This window comes from Eptatretus burgeri, chromosome 10, assembly GCF_056783735.1.
Source record: "Eptatretus burgeri isolate ZD-2024b chromosome 10, Ebu_testis_v1, whole genome shotgun sequence".
Lineage (NCBI taxonomy): Eukaryota > Metazoa > Chordata > Myxini > Myxiniformes > Myxinidae > Eptatretus > Eptatretus burgeri.
This window is the reverse complement of record NC_140970.1, coordinates 87,795,505-87,822,297: the sequence shown is the minus strand read 5'-3', so window position 1 is coordinate 87,822,297 and position 26,793 is coordinate 87,795,505. Positions and strand designations below refer to the sequence as shown.

The window sequence follows — 26,793 nt, the reverse complement described above, 5'->3', positions numbered from 1 at the left end:
ACTTCTTCCCTGACAACTTGGGAGCAGTCTCGGACGAGCACGGCGAGCGATTCCACCAAGAGATTTCACTCATGGAGACGCGTTACCAAGGGCGGCACAACCCGAACATGATGGGCGATTTCTGCTGGTTCCTGCATCGTGAAACTGACACAGAGCAGCACAAACGCAAAGCCAAATGCCTAAAGCATTTTTAATTACATTCTAGTGGAGTTTTTCTGTAATTTCTATAATTTTGAAGCATTCATGATGAAATAAATGAATAAATGAATTTTTGTAAATTTCATTGAAATCCTGACTTCTAGGCAATGGGAATATTTCTGTTACTGAAAATCCTGACGTGATACAGCAAAACGGTTATGAATTTTGAAATCAGCGTACCGAAATTAGTCTAAATCACTTTACACATCTCCAGTAAAAAATTTTTGTTGTTCAGTGTTACTGACGCGGCGATCCACGTTGGTTATAGATCGCGATAGTCATCCCAGAATGATAGTTGCGCTTCTATAAAACCGGCTCTTCTCCGAGGCAATGACACCCAACATATAGTGATCCTGAGACGGTTATCTCATTAGTATTTGTTCAGTTCACCTTTTCCATCTGTCTCGTGGGTAAATGGGAAAGATGTGTTGCATCTGCGTAAGCAGCTCAGGTCAAAGTGGTTGAGTTTGGTGTGTCTGCTGGAGAGAGTCCATGTCTCACTGGCATAGAGAAGAGTGGTGAGTACCACTGCACGATAGACCTTCAGCTTGGTGGTGAATAATACAGTACTGTATTATGAACACGAATACATACTGGACTGTTGGACCATTATGTATTTTTGTAACCTGTGTAGAAATGTATTTATTAGGGTACCCTGTGAGTACAGGGTACCCTATTGTTTTTCTTCTGTTTATTTATTATTAGGGTACCCTGTGAGTACAGGGTACCCTATTGTTTTTCTTCTGTTTATTATTACGCATTATTATTAGGGTACCCTGTGAGTACAGGGTACCCTATTGTTTTTCTTCTGTTTATTATTACGCATTATTATTATTTTTCTTCTGCCGTAAATTTGCAAAATTTCCAAATTTTTTTCGCTTTAAATGCCATTTTCTCAGAAATGGTAAGACCAATCGACACAATTTTCACCAAATATGTATATTTTTTGATAGCATACATAATTGATAATTGTGACGTCATAGGTCACGTGATACGGGCGCCATCTTGAAAAAACAGATAAACTTTGGACCTCTGTATCTCTGAAACCTTCTAGGGTAAAAAAATTTCGCTTGATACATTTTAACAAGCTCCCTCTCGGGAATACGTGTGATTTTTCGTGACGTCATCAGTGAAGAGGTATCCCAGTAAAAATTCGTCAAGTAGAACGGCACATGGCAAAAATTTGAAATTTCTTGAGCATCATCTGCACATAAATTCATCGTAGAAAAAAAATATTTTGACGTCATCGGTGACGTAATTCGGCCGCCATCTTGTTTTTTAGTGTTTTTAAAAAAAAATCTTCTTCTCCAGAAGGGCTGGACAGATGAAGGCGAAACTTTACATGTACATTCCCCCTGAGGTCCTCTTTCAAGTTTGTTAATTTGTTGTTGATACGTCACATGGTTTGGCGGCCATCTTGAAAAAACCCTAAAACCTTCAAACATCTTCTTCTCCAGAAGCGCTGGTCCAATGAAGGCGAGATTTCAGAACTATATTCGTGACATGTATGCAATGCAAGTTTGTTAATTTCAAAGTGATAGGTCACATGGTTTGGCCGCCATGTTGGATTTAAGAAAAATATTAAATAATGTTTTCTCCGGAATTTCATAAGCCATCGAAGCGAAAATTTGCAAGTGCCTTCCTCCCTCAAGTCTGCATACATGGTAAAAAAATTTTTTTACCTCAGAAGTCACATGGTTTGGTGGCCATCTTGGATAGAAAAATAGACCTTATCTGATTTACATGAAACTTAACACACTTGTTCGGTTCGATGATGGAAAGCAGAATTTAAATGTATGATATCATAGGTCACAAGGTTTGGCAGCCATCTTGGATTGAAAATGAATAAATTTTAAAAATCTTCTTCTCCAGAAGGGCAAGACAGATTAAGACGAAACTTCACACATATATTCCCCATGACGTCCTTTCTCAAGGTTGTTAATTTTTTCTTGATCGGTCACATGGTTTGGCAGCCATCTTGAAAAAACCCTAAAACCTTCAAACATCTTCTCCAGAAGCGCTGGTCCAATGAAGGGGAGATTTCAGAACTATATTCGGGACAGGTAGGCGATATAAGTTTGTTAATTTCGAATTGATGTCACACGGTTTGGCCGCCATGTTGGATTAAAGAAAAATATTAAATAATGTTTTCTCTGGTACCGCTTAACCTAACGAATCGAAAGTTTGCAATTATCATCTACCATCGTGTGTGCACGCTTGGTAAAAATTATGATGTCACATGGTTTGGCGGCCATCTTGGATAGAAAAATGCACCTTTACCGATTAACACGAAACTTCACAAACGTGTTCCAATACACAGTTGGAAGCAGAATATAAATTTGTGATGTCATAGGTCACATGGTTCGTCAGCCATCTTGGATTGAAAAATAATATCTTTAAACGTCTTTTTCTCTGAAACGACTGAAGAGATCCAGGCGAAACTCCACCATTATGACCGAATCTCCATGACGAATAAAAAGTTCTCACCCCCTTTTGAGGTACGACACAACGTTTGGCAGCCATAGTGGATTGAAGGAAAAATATTAATTAATGTTTACTCTGGAACTACTGCATCAATAAATGTGAAACATCACCTTTATGGTGGAACAGTCATGCGGAATGAGGGTTTGAAATTTCAACGGGATCGGGCCCAGGGTTTGGAAGCCATGTTGGTTTTAAGGTCAGGTCAGGTATGGGAGCATGTGCCAGAACAGCATGTCGCTGCGTCCACTTTCCGCCGGTACTCCAGGGGCCTCTGTCTGGCCATCCCCCAGGCAGATGCCAGGCCCATCCCCATCTCCTTGAGATGATGGTCAACCTGTTGCAACCATGAGGCACGTGGTCGACCCACTGGCCTCCTCCACTCATGAGACTCCCTCGCTGAGAGAATCTGGTGAGCAGGATCAGAGTCAGGAAAACGAGCCACATGTCCATACAGCCGCAACTGACGCTCACGGACTATGCAGGTAACAAATCTCATCCGAGTCTCTCTCAGCAACCGCTCGTTGGACACAAAATCCGACCAGCGATAGCCAAGGATTCTCCGAAGAGACCTGGTACCAAAGGAATTAAGTCTCCGTCTCAGATCCTTGGTCAGAGTCCAAGTCTCTCACCCATAGAGCAAGACTGGAAGTACCAAGGACCTGAATACTCGGACTTTCGTCCTCCCGCACAGGTACCGGCAGCGCCACACCCCATGATCCAGTGAATCCATGACTCCCCAGGCCTGACCCAGACGTCTATTGACCTCTGACTCGCAGCCAGCAGAGACATGAATATCACTGCCAAGGTAAGTGAATCTCTCCACGACCTCAACATCCTCACCACAAACAGACACAGACAGGACAGCAGCATCCAAGATGTCACCGAAAGCCTGGATCTTAGTTTTGACCCAAGAAACCCGTAATCCCAACGGCTCCGACTCCTCATTCTGCACCTCGAGGGCCCCCAAGAGGATGTCTAAAGTCTCCGCAAAGATGACTGCATCATCTGCAAAGTCAAGGTCCGAGATCTTGACATTCCCAAATGACGCACCGCAACTTGATCTCTCCGACATCCTCCCTAGAATCCAGTCCATACAAGTGCTGAAAAGTGTGGGGGCAATTACACATCCCTGACGAACTCCAGTAACAACTGGAAATAAGTCAGAGATGGTACCACCACACTTCACAGCACTCTCAGTACCAGAGTAGAGTTCAGACATCAGATCGATCAGTTTTGGTGGCACCCCACGAAGACCAAGAATCCTCCAGAGGACATCCCGATTCACTGAATCGAACGCTTTACAGAGATCAACATAGGCTGCAAGCAGCCCCTGCCGAAACTCTCGTCTGCGTTCGGTGAGGACACGAAGTGCAAGGATACGGTCAATCGTTGACCTCTTTGGTGTAAAGCCTGACTGCTCTGGACGCTGGTGCTCAAGCAGATGGTGGCGAACCCTATCGAGAATTATCCGAGCAAAGACCTTGCCCGGCACTGAGAGCAGCGTCACCCCTCGGTAGTTGTTGCAGTCTTGGCGATCACCCTTCCCTTTCCAGAGAGGGACAACAAGGCCCCTCTTCCAGTCAGTTTGGATGATGCCTGTGTTCCAGGCAGAGCACAAAACTGCATGCAACGACACGAGTGCAGCATTTCCACCAGCCTTGAGAACAGCTTGGATGCCACAGATCCCTGGAGCTTTGCCCCGTTTCAACTGGTTCACCGCAGCCCGTGTTTCCACAAGCGTAGGTGGACCACAGTTGATTCGAGGGTCAGCAACAGGGATTGTAACACCCTTGACGTCCAACTCGACAGTTGGGGGATCAGCCTGGTACAACCGCTCAAAGTAACCGGCCCAGCGGGTCTTCACTTCAGACTCCTCTGTCAAGAGCCTACCACTCTCTGCTCGAGCTGTAGTGCTCTGAGGGATGGGCTTGGATGAACGTAATGCGCGAATTCCCCTGTAAGCGGGACGAGAATCACCTGTCCACAGGTGATGCTCTACCCCCTCACAGATTCCTCGCACATGGGCCTCCTTGTCCATCCTCAGTGCACGTACAGTTTTACGCCTCAGCTCCCTGAACAGCTCAGCTCTGCCATTCAGCCTGGCTCTGCGACTCTGGTCAATGGTATCCAGTGTCCCTTGAGACACAAAATTCTTCTTCGCCCTCCGGTGAGTTCCAAGATATCCACCGGCAACATCAAGGACGGTGGTCTTGAAGGTGCTCCACAACTCTTCAGGACCCCCCAAAGCACCCAGACCCCCCAAGTGTCCACTCAGCCTGTTTGCAAACTCCTCAGCTACTCTCTCATCCCTGAACTTGGCAACATCCAGCCTCGGCTGGGATGGTACCATTCTCCAGGATTTAAGGTGCAGCTTTAGAGTTGCTACAACAAGCCTGTGGTCAGTATTGAGGAACTGAGCACTCCGGTAGACCCTGCAGTTCTGGATCATCCTCCAACGACCGTCAATGAGGACATGGTCAATCTCCTTTGCCACACCGCCAGCGTTGGAATACCAAGTCCAGCGATGAGCTTGTGGGCGCTGAAACCATGAACCAGCCACCCTAAGTCCATGACTTCTTGCAAAGTCAAGGAACTTAGTGCCATTCTGGTTCATAGTTCCTGACCCATGGGGACCAATACACACCTCATAACCGTCCCTATCAGTTCCAGTCGATGCATTGAAATCCCCCAAGACTAGAAGTGTATCTCGTCTGGGGCACTGATCAACCACAGACTCGAGTGTGGCGTAGAATGCATCCTTCACGGTGAGATAACTCGCCTCAGTCGGAGCATAAACAGAGACCAGGGAAATGACACCTAAGGAGTGACGAATCCTTAATCTCATAATACGCTCGTTGACCGGTGTTACCTCAATTATCATTGGGGTCAGCTTATTGGACACAGCTACAGCAACTCCTTGGGTATGGTAACCATCAGAGCGACCAGACCAATAGTAGGTGTAACCACCCACCATTATCTCGCCGCAATCCGGTCTCCGAACCTCAGAGAGAGCTGCAATCCCGATGTCCAAACGCTTGAGCTCAGATGATAACAGAGACAGGTGATCATCCTCTCTTAGGGATAGGACATTCCAGGCACCCACCCGAAGGGACCGCCTCAGGTTAACCCAAGGAGACCGCCATCTGGTGGACGACACCTCAGCACCACTCCGACACACTCTCCCGCAATCTGACCCAGGGATGTTACCCCGTGGTTTCCCTCCTATCAAAGATTGGGGGTCCCGAAGGCTTTGCCCCAATCCCGTCATCCGGTGAGCTGCCCTGCGAAGGGAAGCTGCACAGGAGGTACTCCCACGGAGTGGGTTTTCAGATTTTTTTGCGTTTTTGCGTTTTGTGGAATGAAGGGTTTTACGGTGGCCGGAGTGCAAATCCTGCCACCAACCTCCTAATAAGAAGTGACCCAACTTTGCAGGAGGACGTCCGCAGACACTGTTGGGCACTAGATATGGATGGCCGTTGGCTCACAAGGAGCTCCTCCGCCCTTTGACAGGTTTTGTTTTTAATCCTGCTGGGTGTCCATATCCAAACACCCTCCTCACCAGAAAACCTGGTGGGGGAGACGGTTTAGTCGCCGACAACCCGACCATGGAACAGGTTAGTACAGGTTTACATGGTACCTGTCGCAGGTCACAGATCGAACCTGACCTGACCTAAGAAAATTGGTTTTAAGAAAAATATTAAATAATGTTTTCTCTGGAACTGCTTAACCTTGCGAAGCGAAAATTTGCACTTATCGTCTCCCATCGTGTTTGCACGTGTGGTGAAAATTATGACGTCACAAGTCACATGGTTTGGCCGCCATCTTGGATTGAAGGATAAATATTAATTAATGTTTACTCTGGAACCGCTGCTTCTATATATACGAAACTTCACATTTGTAATTTAGCCGACATGCGAAACAAGAGTTTAAAATTTCAACCTGATCGGTCACACGGTTTGGCAGCCAGAATTATTTAATTATTTGAATCTGTTCGCCAGTAATAAGGAAATTGAACGCTTTGTGCTGCCCGGTTCGTAACTCACCTGTTCCGCGCCGTCTCGAAGCATGCCTGTGTTTGTATCACCATTAAATTATGTTTTCTCTGGCACCGCTTATCCTTCCAATGCGAAAATTGCGACTATGATTTAAGTCTCATGTTGTATCAGTTGTGTCAAAGGCGGACGGACTGGGTACCCGGTCATCACTGCCAGCAGTTATAAAGTGGCAGTTCTAGTTTTTTATTGTTTTTTTTTTAAATACCGGTATATCGATGACGACGGAGCGTACTTCGCAAAAACCTGATGATTCCTCGCTGCTCCATAAATGGTGCGCTTGGTGCCACGTGTGGAGGAGTCGGGTTCAAACGAACTAGTTGTCAAATGACTTGCACTTGCACTTGCACCTGAAATATTGCACATAATACAATTTTATTGTTTCTGCACAATTTGTGGAAGTAAAATTCACATCGTTGACATGCCCTTGTATTTTTATGCATTGTTGAGACTTGTCAAAGCTTTTGGACGAAATTCTGTTCGGACCGATCTTATTGAAGTTGCTATTTTACTGCTATATAGTATTTGTATAATTTGCTGTTTTGGCCATGTTTTTGCTTTATATTTTGTAGCATTTCCACCATAATGGGCTTTTGGGAATTTATATACATTTTTTATTTTAATGCATTTATCTAGATTCTAGAGTGTTGACCCATAAAAGGGGTTGAATAGAATGCCCAGAGCTTTACATACTGATAGCCTGAAGTACTGGGCAAGCAGATAAGAACATGGTGAAGAGTAGAAAAATTCAAAGTAGACATGATGTGTAAGAAGGAACAGTTCCCATGAATGACTGAAGGGAGAAGCTGAAAGATTGATCCACACATGTGGAAAAGGGAGACCCTAAGAATTGAGGTGAGCTCTCAGGCTGTATTGGGAGGAGTGGATTGGATGAGGAGTTTGTTCATTGAGGCTGGAGAGAAACAGATTATTGCTAAAGTTTGTGTGACTAAACTATGGCGGGGTGGGGGCGTGGATTGCTAAAGTTGCAGTGACTAGACTGTGAGGTGGTGGGTGTGCAGAACCAGAAAATCTGCAGGTTATTAGAGGGAGGCAAACATTGTTTGTTTATCATTAGTAAGTTGTCCTTTCATTCTATTTTTATTTTATATTTGTTTCTTTTTTTGTTGTTTTCAGGTGAAGAATGATCCTGTGACAGGGAAGTCGAAGGGATTTGGTTTCGTGAGATTTGCAGATTACGAGTCCCAACTTAAGGCCATGTCAATGCGACACATGATTGGTGGACGCTGGTGTGAAGTCAAGTTGCCACAATCAAAGGTACAAAGGAACAGCTTTTAATTCTGCATCTTTTCCTCCCCTTTTATTCTTTTTTTTTTTTTCTTCTCTTTTTGTATTCAAGGTCCAGGCTCGTGAAAGAGCTGCCAGAGGACTGAACTGGTCAGGATACAACATAACAAAAGGAGAGAGAGAGACAGAGACCTGGAGAAGAATAAGAAGAACCCCAACAAAAGGGTTGAAGGACAAAATGGAGGGCAACTTGGACAAATGGGTGAGAGGAATGAATGGTATTGGAGGATGCATGGGTTGGGCAAGATGGGGGTGGGAGGTGGGGGAGTTTTGGGAAGGGGCAAACCATGGAAAGAACAGAGGATGCAAGACCAGAAAGGAGGTAGAGGACCATGATGCACTATTCGGTGCATCACTGACCTGTCTGCAATGGGAAAGTGTTAGGCCCATAGATACAGCCTCATCGTGGGAGATTCCAATAATCTTGAAAGTCTTGGTTTCCTTGGCGTCGTATTGAGCAAGGTGCAAGGCAAGGGTGCCAGCTCAGAGTGGAGAGCAGTATCAAGCTGTGAATGAAGGCCTTGTAGATGGATAGGAGTTCAGGTGTGCCAAGGAAGGACTTTGTATGACGGAGGATGCCCAGTCGTTGACTGGCTTTGGAGGCTGGCCTTTGAAATATGGCTTTCTCAAGAAATATCATGGTTGATGGTGAGACCCAGGAGTTTGAGTGACCGAACTTCCTCAAGAGGATTGTTAAGGAAATAGATGGGAAGGTTTACCAGACTGTCCTTTCAGAGAGAGATTGACAGATTGAGAAATTGATTTGTCAGGATTGAAAGCCCAATTCCAAGTGTTTGGCCAGCTTGTGATTTTTGTCAAAGTCTGAAGAGAGTGAAGATGTTCCTGCCTGCCTGTCTGAAGGATGAGGGTGTCATAGCAGAGAGTAGAGTCTGCAGCAAATAGGTAAAAGGGATTTTCCAGTCAGAGATATCATTGATGAAGATTAGGAAGAGGACTCGGCCCAGAACACTGCCTTAGCAGTCTCCAGTGTTAACAGGGAGAGGACCTGAAAGGATTCCGTTGAGAACCATGCGTTGGCTACAAGAGGGGTGGAGGAAGTTATGAAGCCATTTGTGGAGTTGGCCTTGGATGTCATTGGCAGTGTTTGAAAAGCAAGGTGGGATCTGTCAAAAGCTCAAGATATGTCTGAAGAGACTGCCTTGATCTCATGTCTGACATTGTGGATGTCCATCCATTGTTGAAGAGTGGAAGCAGCATGTCCAAGCTGGAGTGACCTGGTCTGAATCCGAATTGGTCATCTGAGGTCAGGCCGTTGGGAGTAAAGGAAGGATTTCATATCAACTGTGATGATTGATTCCATGATCTTACTGATTATTGGAAGCAAGCTAATAAGCTTTGTTGATGTGATCAGTTTTTGCACTTTTTTTTAATGCGGTGATGTTGGCTGATTTTCAAGCTGATGGAAGATGACCTAGGGGAAATGATTGGGTGAAAAAAGCATAAAGAGGATGCGAGTCGAGACATCTTCTCGGGTGTAAAAGACTGTCTCGGAGCAGTTGGGTGTGACTGAGTAGGGTGGGTACAGAGAGTGAGGGATTGGGGACAATATTTGGAAGGAAACATATATTTTACACAGTGTCCCTTCTCACTAGTGGAGTTGGCTGTGGTATTTCAAAAGTGGGAAGGGATGAAGGGGGAGCATACTTTGGAGACAGACTTAACAATGTGCCGCCATGCGTTAGAGGAGGGAGACAAGTTTGAAAGTTCCATTTTGAGGTTGGACAGATGTTGTTTTCTGGTTCTCCTGAGAGTGGTCACACTTCTTGTGGGCTTTGTGGAATGAGCTGAGATTGTCTTTGGTTGGATTTGCTTAACAGGAATGGAAGGCAAGTTGTTTCAGAGCAACTGCTTAACCACATGATTCAGTGCATCATGAGTGGGGAAAAAGGGGAGGATAACTGAAGATGAGATGGGATGGATAGATGGCAGGTTGTTGTGGATAAATTCCCATGCTGAGTTAATATCAGGAACAGTAGATTGAGGCCAGTCCTGAAGTGAAATGGCTACTTTGCAGTCCCTGCTAATCTGCTTGAGCAAACTGCCAGACTCGCTGGTGCTGAGGAAGCTCTGAGAATAGCCAGAGAGATGTTGACTCTCACAAGCATATGATCAGATGAACCAATTAGAGCAGAGGGTGAGAGCAGGAGACATTTGCAGGGAGGGTTGTTACCCCAAATTCCAGAAGGGACGATTTGCCATGGGGAGCAATCTGTGGCATACAGATTGAGTTGATTCCATGGAGTCGGTGAAGTCCTTTGCTGAAGTACCATGGCTGGTGAGAGAGTGGCTCTTTGGGGTTGGGAAGTTTAAGGGCAGTGAGAAATTCAGTTATTGATGTAAAGTGCAACTCTTCCACTGGGGTGGGGTTCGAGCCTTTCAAATTGGAGGAGACGGCCTGGGAGAGAGATCAAGGGGTCAGTGATGTCCTGTGGGAGGAAGGATTCTTTTAAACAGATGTTGTCTGGTTTATCGGCAGCAGCCTGGATTGAGATATCTTTCAGGTTAAAGCGGAGACTCGGATGCTTGAAGTCCAATTGGTTAGGGAGAGAGAAGGAGGTGTTGGGAGTTTTGGGGGGGGGGCTTTGTGGGGGCAGAGTGAGGTGGAAGGTTTGAGTGGGTGGGGTGAGGGATGTAGAAAGGGGGACCTTGTTAAATGGGTATTTATATTATTTTGTTTTTTGTGAAATATACCTCCCAATTCCCCCTGTTTCAAAAAAGTGCCTTTTCCATTTGTCAGAAAACCTAAATTCCGTTTCATGTTCATTGGAGATTTTTTTTTACTTGTGCACTTGTAATGGGGAAAAAAATACAATTTAAAGTTTTCATATCTCAAATCTTCCATGGTACACCTAGGTGGTGTAGTTTGCCATCAGGGTGACAAATGGATGAAATTTATAATCCATAGGTGGGAAAAAAATGTGGAAATTGTGTCCATGGGACGTAGCACTGTAAACATGAGACTTCTTTCTTCCAGGAAAGGGGGTAGTGGGGCAAATTTATTTTGTGCCATTGAGTGTGAATAACCCCTCCCTTCGCAGGATTAGTCAGCAATTTATTTGTATACATACACATGCACACACACTTTTATTTGAACAGTCATCAACCGCAACATGTATGAGGCTTTGTTATAAAACCACCAACTATCTCCCTTCCCTTTTACGAGGATTGGTAGAAAAGTAATGTCTCTTACTTTTCAGTTTGTAACCAAAGCGTTGTAGGAAAGTTACGTGAGATCACAATGAACGGTTTGCATCTCCCATCAACTTTAAGTTGAGCAGCACTGTCTGGTCACATGACACTCTTAATATGGCTGCCCCACTAAATGTGTGTATGAAGCAGAGAACAGTTATTGAATATCTTACTCCAGCAGAAGTTCCTCCAGTGGATATTTATTAGCATTTGAAGAATGTGTATGGCAACTCTACCATTGATGTGAGCACCATTAGACGTTGGGGTAAGTGTTTCAAGAATGAGGAAACTGATATTGACGATGAGGCTCAAAGTGGTTATCCTGCGACCGCAATGACATCGGAAAAAAGTCTGATTGATTATGCGACTTAAAGTACATAGTTGTTGACGGAAACTACGTGGAAAAATACCTTCATATTGTCCAAGTCGTAGTTCCTGTAATTTTCATTCTGACTGGAATCTTGTTGAGCGAGAGATAAAATGAGTCGTTTCTTTCATCCTGAACCTCGTATAATCAAGCCCAGAATGAGATGCGTTCCATTCCCTTTCACTGTCACCAGTTCAATCGCACACAAGTTTGCCGATTCAACATTGCTTAATTGCACAATTATCAAGCTTGGATTTTATTATGTAGATTAATGACTGATACAAGCTTCTTTCTTGTACATCCTGATCATAAACATGACCATGGCCCTCTAACGGGGGGGGGGGGGGGTCTGTCTGTCTGTCTCCAACACCTAAACGGTTTGGCAGAAATTCACCAAACTTGGTAGTTATGATCATCACATAGCACAGAGGTGTGAGATATGTTTTATTTTGGCCCCACCCCCCTGGGTTATGGATGGGCTTTTTTAAAATATTTGAGCAAATGAAGCATTTTCATCTCTGGACTCATGCTGCAAGATAGACATTGTAAATTTGTAAATCTAGCTTTTTCATTGCCTGCCAAAGGAAAACTTGAATGCTGAGGAGCTCGTTGTATTTGCACTAAATTCCCAACATCGAAGATGAACCCAAGATCGAAGATCTTGTCGCTATTTGGTTTCCTCTTTCTGTCTTCATCTCAACCATTTCATTTTGGAGCATTGCGTTGCATCGTTTTATACCGGCATATTACCCGACAGGTATGTGAAATTAGAATGAAAGCAAGCAACCTTAAAAATATATAATGTAAAGGCTAGAACTTGCACCTCTTCAACACTTATTACAGTATCACCACCCTGAACTTCTTCACTGAAAAAGTTGCTTTTTATGTTTGTAATTTTGATTCTTGAAGCTTGTCTCAAATGCAGAATTTTAAAGTTTTCATTACTGATTTCTCATTTTAAAATGCTGGTAGGTATTCTGCTTTAATTTGCCAAGCTGATTGGCCAGTATTTTGTTATCTGTCTTAATACCTTTCGGAAATCTTTGACCACCAAGCTAGCCAGAACATCCCAGTCATACTTCTATCTCGGAGCCTCACGTACCTGCACGCCACGCCTCCCTTCCAGATGTACCCTCAGAATCCTGAGCGGAGCCGTATCTTTGTGGGCCGCTGTCCTGAGGACATCACCACCGAAGACCTGCGGCAGTTCTTCTGCCAGTTTGGGGAGGTCACGGATGTGTACATTCCCAAGCCCTTCCGCTCCTTCGGCTTCGTCACTTTTGCCAACGAGGCAGTAAGTGGGCTGCAGTACTAGTAAGAGTGCAGTAGCTAGGAGAAAATGGGTCTTCATTCTACGTGCTAATTACTCGTGCTCCACTATACCTCTGGCCAAAATATATAGCATCAACAGAATGCTGCAGCTGACCTGAGTATGTGTCCTCCATAGTGATCTGCTTTAATTTTTTTTTAATGCAGGTAATTGAGGCTTATGGAAGGATAGAATAACAATGGCAAAGGGAAACCAAGTGGATATGAGCATATCAACGCACCATCGCACAAGGGAGGAGTTGCAAGTAGTAGGGTGAACAGGATCTCAGTGGGCCTTGTAAAGTTCAGTGGTAGAATGTGAGATGGTGGTGGTGTTTGTCAACAGACTTGTAATCCAGGAGGGAAGAGTTTGAGACCACAGGCACAGGTAGACATTCCCACTGAATTGATGGAGGTGAGTGTTGAGTTTGGACTTGGATGAAACAAATGAGGAAAGTGTTTTTTGGTAGAACATGCGACTTCTCCCATCTCGTAAAACAGCACGTATTTCCACCCATTCTGCACCAAATTCTTTCCATCTCCTGTTCTGTATTTTAGTTCCTTTCATGAAACCTCTAACACAAGACTTGGCCTGCATCTTGCACAACTGCTCAAATGCCATTCGTTTCCAGTGCATTACGAACCCAAATCTGCCTCCCTCTACACAAACCATGTATTTTGTATGCGAGGGCTTGCTAATGTTCTCCTGCACGTGAATCTGTCAAAAGTATCGCAACAAAAAAAAAAGTGTAAAGAGTGCAGGTGCCTATATAATGTCAAACCTTGATAGCAACCTTTATCTTGGATGGAAAGTCAAATTCTTGCTTATTAGCAACCTCTAGTCTTTTTGGAAATCGACTAATTCATGCTATCTCTTTGACCCAAACTCAACCCGGTCCTTCGCAAGCATGATGATACCAATATGTGCACCATTCACCGGATGTATGTTGAGCTGTGTCCATCCGCTGGCATTACAAGTCCCACGGTGTCCTCGCGACCGAGTTACAAATTCTTGCCACCCTGAGTTGAGTATCCTGCGTCAGAGCGAAAACCCGTCCAGGATTGTAGTCCCCCCTCCACCAAAAAAACCGTTTTGGCAGAACTGATGCAGTGCATCAGAGCAGTGCAAACACAGCCAATGCTTTGACGTGTCAATCGCTGCAGTTTCTGACAAGCATCACTGAATTCCATTCTCGATTGCTCGCACTAAATGCTGAATAAACTTTTTTCTTTATGATGAAAAATCGTTGAAATACAGATGAGATTGCTGGGAATAATAAAAACTGTCTAATGTGATTTTGTCAATGTGCATACTGCTACGTCTGCATACTTCCTTTGTAGGTGAGCATACTTGTATATCGTAATGAAATTTTTAATTCGGTTTAAAGTTCCACGTCCTATGGATCCAGGTTCCAAATTTTTCCCATCTGCTGGCTATAACTTTATTTTCATTTTATCATTTAACGGCATTTCTGTGTCACCTTGATAGCAAAATACACTGCCCGGGCATGTCATGGAAGGTATTTGTGTCGACTTGAGGAAAATTATAATTGGTTTTTGACATTCAAGTCGAATTTCACTTTGACTGGGCTCTAGAGACTGTTACTGAATTTGATTCTGTATTTAGTGCCAGCAATCAAGATTCACAGCGACGGTTAACCGAAGCGGCCACTGTTTATGTGAGCGGAGCAATGGATGTGTACAGATGGTGTTCCTTGTATATGGATTTTTTTTTTAAACTACTTTTCTTCATTACACTGTGGAAATTGTCTGAGAATCGTATACATTTTTTTATTTTTTTTCCCCCCAATGCAAGTGCACAAGTCTATGCATTTTCCCTTGATGGCACCAAATGGAATAATTGTTTGTTTGTTTCTTTGAAAATCACTGGCTCTACTTGTCATGACATATTTTACAGCTGACTGGTCAGTCCGAGACAACCAAAATTTACAAAATTGACTCGTCCACTCTTGCCAAACATTCACAAAGGGATTTTTTTTTAATCAAAAGTTACTTTATATTATACATTTCATACAAAGATAGTAAATAAGTGTGACTGCCCTGGTGGACCCAAAACTTGTGTCTACTGACTTTTAAACTGTGGAACGACTCGTGAACAAACTAGACTAATTATACAGATATTTAACTTTAGATTTTGTACCAGGTTGGCTTAAACAAGTGCTTATCCAAATAACCCACACTTGCTTTGAATGAATTGTGATCCCAGGTTTCCATAATTGTACAATTAAAATCGAGATTTTTTTTTATTTGGTTACCCTTGAATATACCAGTCAGGTATGTATCTGGACCGAACAGCATAAATGGAGGTGCTGTAAGTACATTTGGATGCCATAGGACGTTAATGATGCCAAGGAAGTTTGACTCTGCATGAAAGTGAGAGACAAGCTGAGAAACTGAAAAAGACAGACATGGTCTATATATATATACATACATACATACATACATACATACATACATACATACATATATATATATATATATATATATATATATATATATATATACATACATACATACATATAGACATATGTATATATATATATATATATATATATATATATATATATATATATATATATATATATATATATATATATATATATATATATATATATATACATATACATATATATATATATATACACATGCTTAGACTTGCATTTTGCTTTGTTTTATCGTTCAGTCAAAAAGTGTTTTGCTCAATTGCAGGCAGTAGTTTTATTGAGTACGTGTGTTTCATATGTAAAATCATGCCTGGTGTTGGCTTAATGGTTAGGGTGGTGGGCTTGGGATCCTCGGGTCCTGAGTTCAAATCCTGCTTATGTTGAATTAATACCAGGTGGGGTTGACTCAGCCTGTCATCCTTCTGAGGTCAGCAAAATGAGTGCCAGCATGTTGGAGTGGAAACTCGTCCAGGATTGTGCCCACTAGCCAAGGAGACTGCTTAGGCAGCACCAACACCCTGCACAGAGTATGGTCCCTTCGGATGGATGGATATGTAAAATCGGTGCACAATATTTTTTGACATGTTCCCCATATCTTATGCCCTTCCGTTATTAGGCATCACCAGCTGCTGCTGTTTTTGCGCAAGGGAATGTTTGATATGACCACTGTTACGATCAAGTACAAGTGTACGTCTGAATGCACATTGCGACAATGTTGTGTTTTGAGGAGGTGTATGCGACTACAGTATGAGATTGTAGGTGCTCGCAAACCAGCATGAGATCTGTGAATGCAGCTTCATTCATAGAAGGTGCAGGTCTGGTGTGCAGTTTCCAAAATGAGGAGTGGTTGGTGCTCTATTTATTTTTAATGCTTACTTTGTTGGAAATGATTACTTGGAACTGCTGCAGACATTCTTTTGTGGAATTGTGATGTCAGTTTTCTGAGATGCCAATGGTTGCAATGATGTTGGGGCATGCCCACACACTGTTTGAGCATTCCCCGATTCCTTGGTTTATCTGCATTTCCGACCTTGGGGCAAGGTCATCTCTCCAGCCGTTTCGCTGCACGCTTTGACAATGGCCACTCCTGGCCACCGACAAGTTGGGCCTTCCAAAGCCGAGTGCACAATTTTGATGAGAGAGGTGTTCCTTTAGGAACATGTCTACAACACAGTTGCTCGGACTGTTGACTGACTTCCTGAAAACTGCGACCTGGGATTACACACGCCATATTTGCTTCAGCAATGGGGGTAGTTATGGACAACTTGCACACGGATTTATGCAATGCTTGATCTTCAGCGTAGTAATATAGAGTTATTTTGGTTCCATCTTTGTGTTTGTTTTATGATTCATTATTAATGTGTAAACTAATGATTTTGTTTGGAAAATCCTGCACTTGTATTTAGCATTGTTTCAATCTCTTGAGATACAAATGTGGAGAAAAAATTTGGCTTTTATGTGTTAAAAAAAACAAACTTAATTTTATTTATTTTCTACGCAAGCTTGTGGCATTTCTCATAAATTGCTTCTCTTTGCAATTTGTAGTATCTTGAAGCTGCATCGCATGCTTGTCTTCTGTTAATCTCCACTTTTCTTGTGTGTTTTAACAGGTGGCGCAATCACTTTGTGGCCAGGACGTAATCATCAAAGGCTCCAGTGTGCACTTGGCCACCGCAGAGCCCAAGAACGCAGCCATGCGACAGCAGTCGAGACTAGCGACTACGCAGAACACGCTCGCAGGCCTGGGCGCTGCACTCGGCGTCGGAGTGAATGCAGCTGCTACTCCCGCACCAACAGGCGGATTCAATTTGACACCAGCTATGGTGGCAGCCATGACGCAAGCACTGCAGACAGGAAACTGGGGCAATGTGGGCGTGGGTGGGATGGGGGGTGTAGGTGCAGGACCGAGGCAAGGCCCAGGTGCATCACCATCCAATGCTTATGGACGCCCATCTGGAAATTGGATGTAGATCATAAAACACATTTGGTGTGTTGAGCGTTTTGGTTCTGTGCGATTTGGTTGCTGAACTTTAATGTTCATTCGTTGTTCCTCTCCTTCCCCCCCTCCCCCCCTTTTTGTTTTTCTTCCCTTTTCTCTTCTTTTCCCCCTTTTTGTTTCTTCCTCCCCTGTTTTTTTTCATTTTTCCCCTTGTGTGCATGCATTGGTTACAAATTATTTCATTTTATTTTTTTGCTTTGGAGTAGTTTAAGGTGAGGCAGATGAGGTTTGCAGTTGAGAAGTGCATCATTCTTACGTATTGGAAAATCTAAATTCCTGTTCACACCAGCCAAAAATTAATGTGAATGCTTTTGGGAGTTTTCAGCCCGAGTAACGGATGTTCGTTCTAATTGCATTGCAAAGTACGCACAAGCTTTGGTAATCTGGTGAGATGTTTCTGTCGATTGGCATTTTACTTTTTAGAACACTGTAGATACAACCAAATTTGCTTGGAGCTTTCCTAACAATTCCAATATTTTTGCCTGTTGTGACCTGGTCTTGATCTGCCAAAATCTTCCGCTCATTGTATCCCCAGATAGAGTTCAAATTGAGACGAATGCTTTTGTCATGTTCTTATTTTATTTTGCATCTTTTGTACAATATACTTAATGTTTTGCCCGAGGTAAAGGTTTTGAGGATGATCAGTGTAATTTGAACATTATTCTTAATTAGCTTTGACACAACCTTCACTAATTTTCAAAATCGTTAAACTGTGATGCTCTTGTTGGATGTTTAAGTATTGGAATAATTAGCAATGTGAGGGTTGTATTTTGTGGATTATATTTTTGAGATTTAATTCGGTCGCATTTCAATGTGGTTCTGTTGAAGTGTATTGGAATTGTTGGGCCACACCTGTGTTGTGTGCGGCACGCTGCAGAGGTTGCTCAAGAACGAAAGCCTGGAGGTACAAACCATCGTCTCGTACCCCTCTTGGCTGCACAGCGACCGGGCCAACAGGCTGCAGCACGGGCAACTCTCTTTCTCTTTCTCCCTCTGTCCTCTTGGCGATGGACATCAACAACGGGTAAAGGTTTTGGTGCGGTCTGGTCCTCAAGTGTGCCCGAATTGCGGTGTGCGCATGGGGTTTGACAGAGTGGATATAAAGGTGGAGTGGGGCGAGTGGAGCCACACACTAGGCTCAGTGAATCGTCTGTTTTCCGGGAAGAGTCAGTTGCGAAGAGTGTGGGACTGTCGGAGCGTGACGGTCTTCTGTCCGAGTGCTTCTGACCGTGCGGCCTGGCCTGTTTGGAATGCGGAAGAGCGACATTGAGTCGCCTGCGAGTCGTCAGACGTGTGATCTGCCTTTCTCGTGAGGAACGCTCTGTGGAACGTAATCGTGAGGAACGCTCTGAAACAGCTGGATCATTTGAGGAGAGAGTCTGAAGAATGTCGGCAATTCGAATGGCTTGCACGTGCCCCACCCTTGTCTCCGTTCCTCATTTGTGTACCCACTGTGTCATTGCTTTGTATCCGTATCGCAGCAGAATGCTGCTGCCTCGGTCATGGTTTATTAATGCTCATTCCTGTTGTGCATGCATTTAAACGGTGGACTATAAACCTATTTGTCACCTTTCCATGTCTTTTTTCACCCCAACCCCATCTCTTATATTGTAGACTTTAAATTGATGTCGGGCTTGTCCTTTTTGGCGTGTGCAGGTCACGTCGGTAAGTTTTTGGCGCAAGCTCTGGAAAGCGACGCGGTTTGTGTGCAGGGCCTGGGAACTGTCCTTGCCACAAGGGGTGGCCAACCATGGGAGTTTGTTGCATGCTTCCTTAATAGCGTCACTTTTTATTTTGTTTTTTGGCAATGTATTTTACACTTGTTGGTGAACATCGAATAAATCTAAATGTTCTTGTAATTTCTCATCTAGTGAGCCGTCATTTTCTGCAGCCCCACAGAAACTTCAGTCGTTAGAACCTAAAGTTTACGTTTCTACAATTTGGAATGCCTGCTTATTGACGTCAGTTTTATATCTCATTCATTGTTCATGTTTCATTCGGCATTGGCGAACGTGCCCACTCCATCATTCAGTAATTTATGGCATCTGACTTTGGCTGAGTGTATCGTAAGCCGAATAAGCTGAGGAACCGCAAGCTTCATTTTTGACCCTCACTCCATTCATTCGTTTAAGGAAACATTTATTGTACTATTGAATTACTAAAAAAAAAAAAAATTCTTTCTGTTTGCAATTTCTTTCAGTCTTGAAAGCGATTCTTTTAAATGAAGATGACAAATGAATTTAACTCGTCTTGTACATCAAGGTACTTTTAAGAAGCTAGTTTTGTTGATGGATGTTTCTATTCCAGAGATCAATCTTTGAAGTAAACATACTGTGATGCAAGTGCTGCAGAATTCGGTGGGTCTGCCCCATTATACAAGCCTGTACATATAATACACATGCAAGTTTAATTAAAAAATACATTTTCCATTCCAGTGATGTACCATTTGATATCCAGCTCCGTTTTGACTCTACATTGCAAGTGAATGTGTCCAGATTTCGAGTGTCTTAAATGACAATGACTTGCCAATGGGATTATACATATTGATTATGGCTTGGTTTTCCTGCATTAATAGATGCTATTTTTTTGAACCCACTCAGAGGAATGTTGCCAAGCACAGTTTTGTATGTTGCTGGTCACCATTACCCCACGCATGTGAAGCAAAAAGTGGGATTAAGCAATTGGTTCATGTGAGTTCGTCTCTCTGTCCACAAATGTCAGTTTATGATCAAGGAACAAAATTTCAATGAAATGTTTTATTTTGAACACTAATCGGAAAACGAACCAATAGTTTATCAGTACTTTGGCTCTGAAATTGTCCCGATTGTGCATGCGCAGTGTGAATTTTTTCATTTTTTATTTTCTGCCTGTCTGCCAGTCAAAATTGATAATCATTCCAAACAGGAAACTTACTTTGAAGGGACCCAAGTAACAGGCACAAATAACTAATTTAATGCGTTAAATAAGGTGGTGTAAAAGACGCTACATCAACGGTGATGAATTTCCGAAAAAAAAACTTTCTGCAACCTTTAAAATCTTATTTCAATTGAATTATATGCAGTAGTTGAACATAACAAATCATGTTAATACTTACAAAAACCTTTCGTTTTAACAGTACTTGGACAAAATATGGCATTTTACATCTTGACCAAACAAATTTGCTGCTCTTTGACCCTGCTCATGTCCTTGTTTCTCAAGACTGGTAAGGTGTTTTATGAACTTGTTTTTGGTGAATAAAGGGGTGGGATTTTTGATTTTATTCAACCTCATTCTGGGATCTGCTGTGAATGAGATCTGGATCAATAGTTCAGTTCTTCACACGAACAAGTTTTTAATTCCAACTAACAGATGTACTGGTCAATGATTGATTTATTATGGCATTGATCAGACAGGAGAGCCACAGAACTGACACTCCCATGCGAGTTGGTTTTCAAGCATTACCCATGGGCATCCTGTAACGTTCTCCACCATGGTGAACTCTGGCAAAAGTACCGTTATGTTCGACCAGGCTAAAAGGAATAAAAGTTAAAATGCACTTCGATGCCAATAAGCAGCATTGCAAGACTTTTAATACACTTGCATGACAGGTGGTGAGAGGAGATAGCAATTGTAATGAACAAAAACTTTATTTGTATGGATTAGTTCCTTTTGAGGATTAAAATCTAGTAAAGCAGAAGAGTTTGTATACTGAAGATGGGTGTTCCAAATAATTGTGAACATGTACAATAAACTTTTGAGTACCAGTCATGTACAACTAGAGACATTGATGTAAAGCACAGATTGGTCTGAGAAAGGAAATCTTTTAATTTTTGAGGTGGATGAGCTGCAATACCTTTCAACACCAAAAGTAGATTTTGACCCTGAGGAAACAGGATTTTTTTGTTTTGTTTTTTGTATACCTTGTCGAGGCTCGCGTGAGAGCTAATGCACAACACACAGCAATGGGGGTATGAGACGAGGGAGGGAGTGGGAAGGACAAAACAGACATTAGGAGATCTGTGGAAGGGAGAGGGGTGGGACAGGGAACATGGGGAATAGAAGATAGACATTACAGGGACTTTCAGGAAGGACAGCAGGGAATTTGGAGGTGGGCTTGGGTGGATTATCTAGGGTAGAAAAGATTGAGGATTTGGATGGGGGATGATAGGTGGTGGTGAACAGCTGTTTTGAAGGCCTGGAGGGAAGAATGGGAATGAATAGTGAGGGAGCTTATTCCAAAGGTGGGGAAAAAGAGGAATGAAAGAGTGAAGGTGAGCAGTGATTCGTGATTTTGGTAGTTTTACCAGAAGGGGGTTGTTGGTGGACCTTGAGCGCCCTGTGGAAATGTGGTGGGGACAAATCGCAGAGAGAGTAGGGGGGTGAGGCTGGAGAGGAGACTGTAGAAGACAAAGACCACCGACCAACCTGCGGTGATTGAGTGAGAGACCCAAAGACTCAGCCTCATGGCGGGAGATGCCAATGATCCGAAATGCCTTGGTTTCTACGGCGTGAAGCCAAGAAAGGTGGGAGGCAGGAGCACCAGCCCAGAGGGGAGAGCAGTACTCCATCAGGCTGCGGACAAAAGCTTTGTAAGGGGTCAGGAGCTCAGGTGAGCCGAGGAAGGACTTTGCACGACGGAGGATTCCCAGTTGGCGACTGGCTTTGGAGGCGAGGTTTGCAATGTGGCTTTCCCAGGAAAGGTCATGGCAGATAGTGAGACCCAGAAGCTTGAAAGAAAGGACTTCCAGAGGATTTTTGAGAAAGTGGATGGGGAGGGGGGGGTTCTGAAGGGTCCTTTCGAAGAGACGGTGAGAGTGTGAGATATTTGTCCGGATTGAAAGACATGTTCCACGTGTTGGACCAGTGTGATTTTATCCATATCTGCAGTGAGCGAAGAAGCTTCTGCTTGCCGGTGTGAGGGATGACCGATGGTAAGGCAGAGGGTGGAGTCATCAGCAAAGAGATATAGAGGATTTTTGAGAGTTGGAGAGATCATTGATGAAAACCAGAAAAATGCTACCTTGAGGAACTCCAGCCTGGACAGGAAGAGTGGATGAAAGAATTCCATTTAGGTCCACACGTTGACTGCGACAGGAGAGGAAGTCTGCGAGCCATGAGTGGAGATGGCCTTGGATACCATAGGAAGAGTTTGGTGAGCAGGGCAAGGTGCCAGACTGTCAAAAGCACGTGATAGGTCCAGGGATAAGGCTCAGATTCCCTGTCTGGCATTGAGGACCTCCATCCATTGTTGGGAGAGCAGAAGCAGCATATGCAGGGTAGAGTGACATGGTCTGAAACCAAATTGATGATCAGAAATCAAGCAATTGGAAAAGAGGAAGGATTTAATGTCTGAAGTGATGATGGATTCCATAACCTTGCTGATGATTGGGAGAAGGCTGATTGGTCTGTAGTTGCAGGGATCTGTTTTTTGCACCTTTTTATGCAGGGCAGTGATGTTTGCTGATTTCCAAGCAGATGACCTTGAGCAAATGAGGGTGAATAGAACAGAGAGAGGGTGAGCAAGAGCAGAAGAGCAGGCTTTGAGGAAACGTGGGCTGATGCCATCTGGGCTGGTTGCAGAATCTGAGTTGAGGTTTGACAGCAAGCTCTCCACCTTGTCAGGAGAAAAGGACACAGAGTCCAGGGACAGTTGGGTGTGACTGGGTAAGGTGGGTAGAGAAAGTGATAGGTTTTGGACACAATATTTAGCTGCAAACACCGAGTTTAGGCATTCAGCTTTTTCACGTGCGGTATCAGCAGTGTGGACATTTGAGGTCAGGGAGGGGATGGAGGGGGAACATACACCAGAAACAGATTTGATTTGATGCCACCAGGATTTTGAGGAGGGAGAGAGGTTTGAGAGTTCAGACTTGAGATAAGAAAGATGTTGTTTTCTGGCTCTCCTGAGGGTAGATACACACTTGTTCCGAGCTTTCTGGAAGGAACTGAGATTGCCCTCATTTGGGTTTGCTTTCCAGGAGGCAAAAGCAAGTTGTTTCAGGACAACTGCCTCACCACAAGCTTCAGTGAACCAAGGGTGGGAAGGGCAGGACAACTGAAGACGAGAGGGGATAAATCTGTGCATGAGGGCGAGCAAGTTTCTTTGAAAGAATTCCCAGGATGAGTTGATGTTTGAGAAAGTAGCGATAGGAGACCAATCTATAAGTTTGATGGCTGCTTGGAGACCCTGCTAGTCGGCTTGAGTGAAATGCCAGACTTGATGGCGGTGAGGTGGTTCTCTGATAATAGCCAGTGAGATGTCCACTTTGACAAGGATGTGGTCAGAAGAACCGATTGGAGTGGAGGAAGAGCAGCAGATATTGTTAGGGAAATTTGTCAAAATCAGATCCAGATGAGATGGAGTACCATTGGTTGAGATCCGGGTCAGGAAGTTGACTGATTGAATCAGTCCCAATGAGTCGCAGAAAACTTTTGCTGAGGTGTCATGCCAGGTGAGAGAGATACCCCTACCTAACCAACTGGCATGATAAAGTCGCCACATATGAGGGAGAGAGTTTGGATGAGAAGATAGAAGTTGGTCCATGTTTTCGGATAGTGAGGTGTAGATGGAGTCATCACTTAGGTGGACGGTACAGTACACATATAAACATGAGGTGGGAGAGGAGGGGAAGCCGTTGCCAGAGGTATTCCTGGGGGTGTGGGGGAGTGAGGGCAGTGCACGGAGAGTGAGGAATAGAGTCTTTGATGAAGAGAGCAACTCCTCCACCAGGATGAGGCTCAGGTCTGTCATACCGGAGGAGGGAGTAACCAGGGAGAGATACTTGGGAGTAAAACACGTCTTGGGGGAGGAAAGTTTCTGTTAGGCAGATTATGTCTGGTTTGTCAGTGGCAACCTGTATGTAAAGATCTGAAAGGTTTGAGTGAAGGTCCCAGATATTTGAGGTCAACACTTTTAATGAAGAGGTAGGGGAGGAGGCTTTGGGTGCAGGGGGTGGGGGAGGGTAGGACAAGAGACGAGGGGGGTGGTAAGGAGGGTTGTTGAAAGTGTGGGGGATTGCAGAATAGCGATGGGAGGGGGTTGAATGAGGATAAAAGGCTCTCTGGTGCTGGGGGAGAGGGGGAAGGAGGCATTTGAGGAGGTGGAGTGAAGAGATGGAGGTCAGAGGGCAATGGAAGGAGGCAGCTTTGTGGAGGAGAGGGGGGGAAACTTTGAGAAGGATGAGTGAGGGGGTGAATGGTGGGAGAAAGGTGAGGGGGGAGTTTTTGAGAGAGGTGAGAGGGAGGCTTGGAGGGAGAAGAGTGGGATGGTTGCTTTCAGAGTGAGGAGTGAGTTGGCACTGAAGTTGAAAAAAAGAATGGTTGATGGAAAGTGATCATAGCAAACTGGGGTTTTAAAAAGTTTTAGGTCAGAGATGCGATTTAACACAATTCTTGATGGATGCAATAAAGGCTAATTCAGAGAATGGAGCAAAGAAACACTGTAACAGTTGGATTTTTTTAGGCAAGGTATGAAGGAGAGGTCGAATTGAGAGCAGTCTGTTTAAATAGCAGAAGAGTAGTGCATTATGATGCAGTAAAGAGTACCACACGTGTGCAAGAGGAAGATGAAGCATTACAAGAGATTGTTTTTGTTGTTGTTATTGTTTGAGAGTTAACAGATTAGGTCATGGAAGTTGTATAAAAATTCAAGGAAGAAGAAGAAGAAAATTCGAGACTCGTGAGTGTGCAAGGAGAAAGGTAGCGTTTTTTTTTTTTTGATTTAACATAAGAAATAGAGTGATTAGTTGGGAGGGATCGGGGACGTTAAGAAAGTGGGGAAGATAGAAATTGAAGGTAATGGGGAGAAAAAACAAATAAACACTATGGTATACCAAGGGGAACCGGTAGGCCTCAAGCCTCAAGGGTCGGCCTCAAGAACCCGGGAAGACAAGGTCAACAAAATCTCGCAAAATAGCACGATTTTTGAAAGAAAACCGAACTCTGAACACACAGTAAACATGTAGGTGAGAAAAATAAACAGTTAAAACGGGACACATAACGACCGGAAACTTAACTTTGAGATCGTCAGCAGAGATCCCCGAAGGAGACCTGTCTGCTCCAAACCCGGAACCGGAAGTCACTTGGATTGTATGCTTGGTAGTTACTTCCACCACCAAAGGTGGACGGAGATTGTTTTTTTCACATTTGTTTGTTTGTTTGTTACTTGTGAAATTGAAGATTCACAAGTATCTTGGTTGGTCGGGTTTGTGATTGTGTCAATGTCAATCCCCTACCAGTCACAATTTCAAACCGATCTTCACGAAATGGGAGAGTCGATCAGAAGTAAGAAGCCGATTGATTTTGAGGTCAAAAGCTCAACAACTTTGTGAAATTTCTAAAAGTTTCACCTGATGTACTTGAAATTTTGAAGAGGATTTGCATATCTGGTCACTGAGTTCAACCAATTATTTTTGAGGTCAACCAAGGCCAAAGGTTAACAACTGGGTGAGATTTCTAAAATCCTCAATTTTCATCCGATTTATTTGATATTTGAACGGGGTTTGCATGTAATGTCACTGAATTCAACCACACTTTTTTTTAAGGTCAACCTCGGACAAAAGGTCAACTGTGGTGGTGGTTCTAAAATCATAAGGTTTAATCCGATTGACTTGAAATTTGAAGAGTTTGCATATCAGGTCACTGAATTCACCAAACAAGTGTTTTTTTTTTTAATGGTTAAATTAGTTTTTTGGGGATTTTACAAGCATCGTGCTCTGCATGACTTCCTTCTCATTTGTTTGTCTGTGAGCAGGATATCTCAAAGTTATGGACTGATTGGGCCAAAACTTGGTGGACAGGTAGGGAGCACGACGGACGAATTGAGTTGATTTTGGTGACGATCCAAATCTGGATACGAGAATTATTGAAGTAATTCTTCACCATTGAAAGATTGGGCCAAAAACGATATATGGCATGATGTTTCAAAAAGTTTGGACAGATTTTGACAAAACTTGGTGGATGTGTTGGGTAGGTGACACGAACAAGCCAATTTGATTTTGGTTCAGGTCCAGCCGATAGGTGGGATACCAAACATAAACTGTTCAGCTTGGTGGAGGTATGCGCTCCACTGTGTGGCCCACACACAATTTTTTTTTTATTGCAGCACTCTTAGCAAGCTTTATTATGGTAAACTCCCAAATGCAGTTCCCACTCCCAATGCCCCTCCTCTCAAACGTGATTAATAGTAATAAAGATTAAAATCATTTAAAACTTATCCTGTGCATTAACAAACCCCAGATATGACCTTCCCATCGATGTTAAGAAGCAACTCAACTAGATACGGTGTCTCCTGGGACGAAATTGGTAATGGCATCGTCTTGATTCCACAGCAGATATCCATTAAATAAATCACGAAGCCTGCTGTTTTTTGTCCTGTTGCTTTCTGATCCGTTCAGTGCACTTGTGCAAGCTCCTCCACGAGCC

The 26,793-nt window shown here is 43.6% G+C and overlaps 1 protein-coding gene across 5 annotated transcripts in view; it reads left to right on the top strand.

The window, feature by feature from the left end:
• LOC147019036 (TAR DNA-binding protein 43-like) overlaps nt 1–19,825 on the top strand; it is a 34,578-nt gene extending 14,753 nt beyond the window's left edge. For 2 of the 5 annotated variants that reach the window (XM_085899212.1, XM_085899211.1), the window contains exons 3-5: nt 7,872–8,012; nt 12,746–12,913; nt 17,003–19,825. In XM_085899212.1, coding sequence (XP_085755338.1) covers nt 7,872–8,012; nt 12,746–12,913; nt 17,003–17,362 — 669 coding nt within the window. In that variant the 3' untranslated portion in view covers nt 17,363–19,825. The remainder of the gene's footprint in view (nt 1–7,871; nt 8,013–12,745; nt 12,914–17,002) is intronic. The other 3 variants (XM_085899214.1, XM_085899213.1, XR_015062621.1) reach the window with 2 other exon arrangements.
• Nucleotides 19,826–26,793: the final 6,968 nt, after the last annotated feature.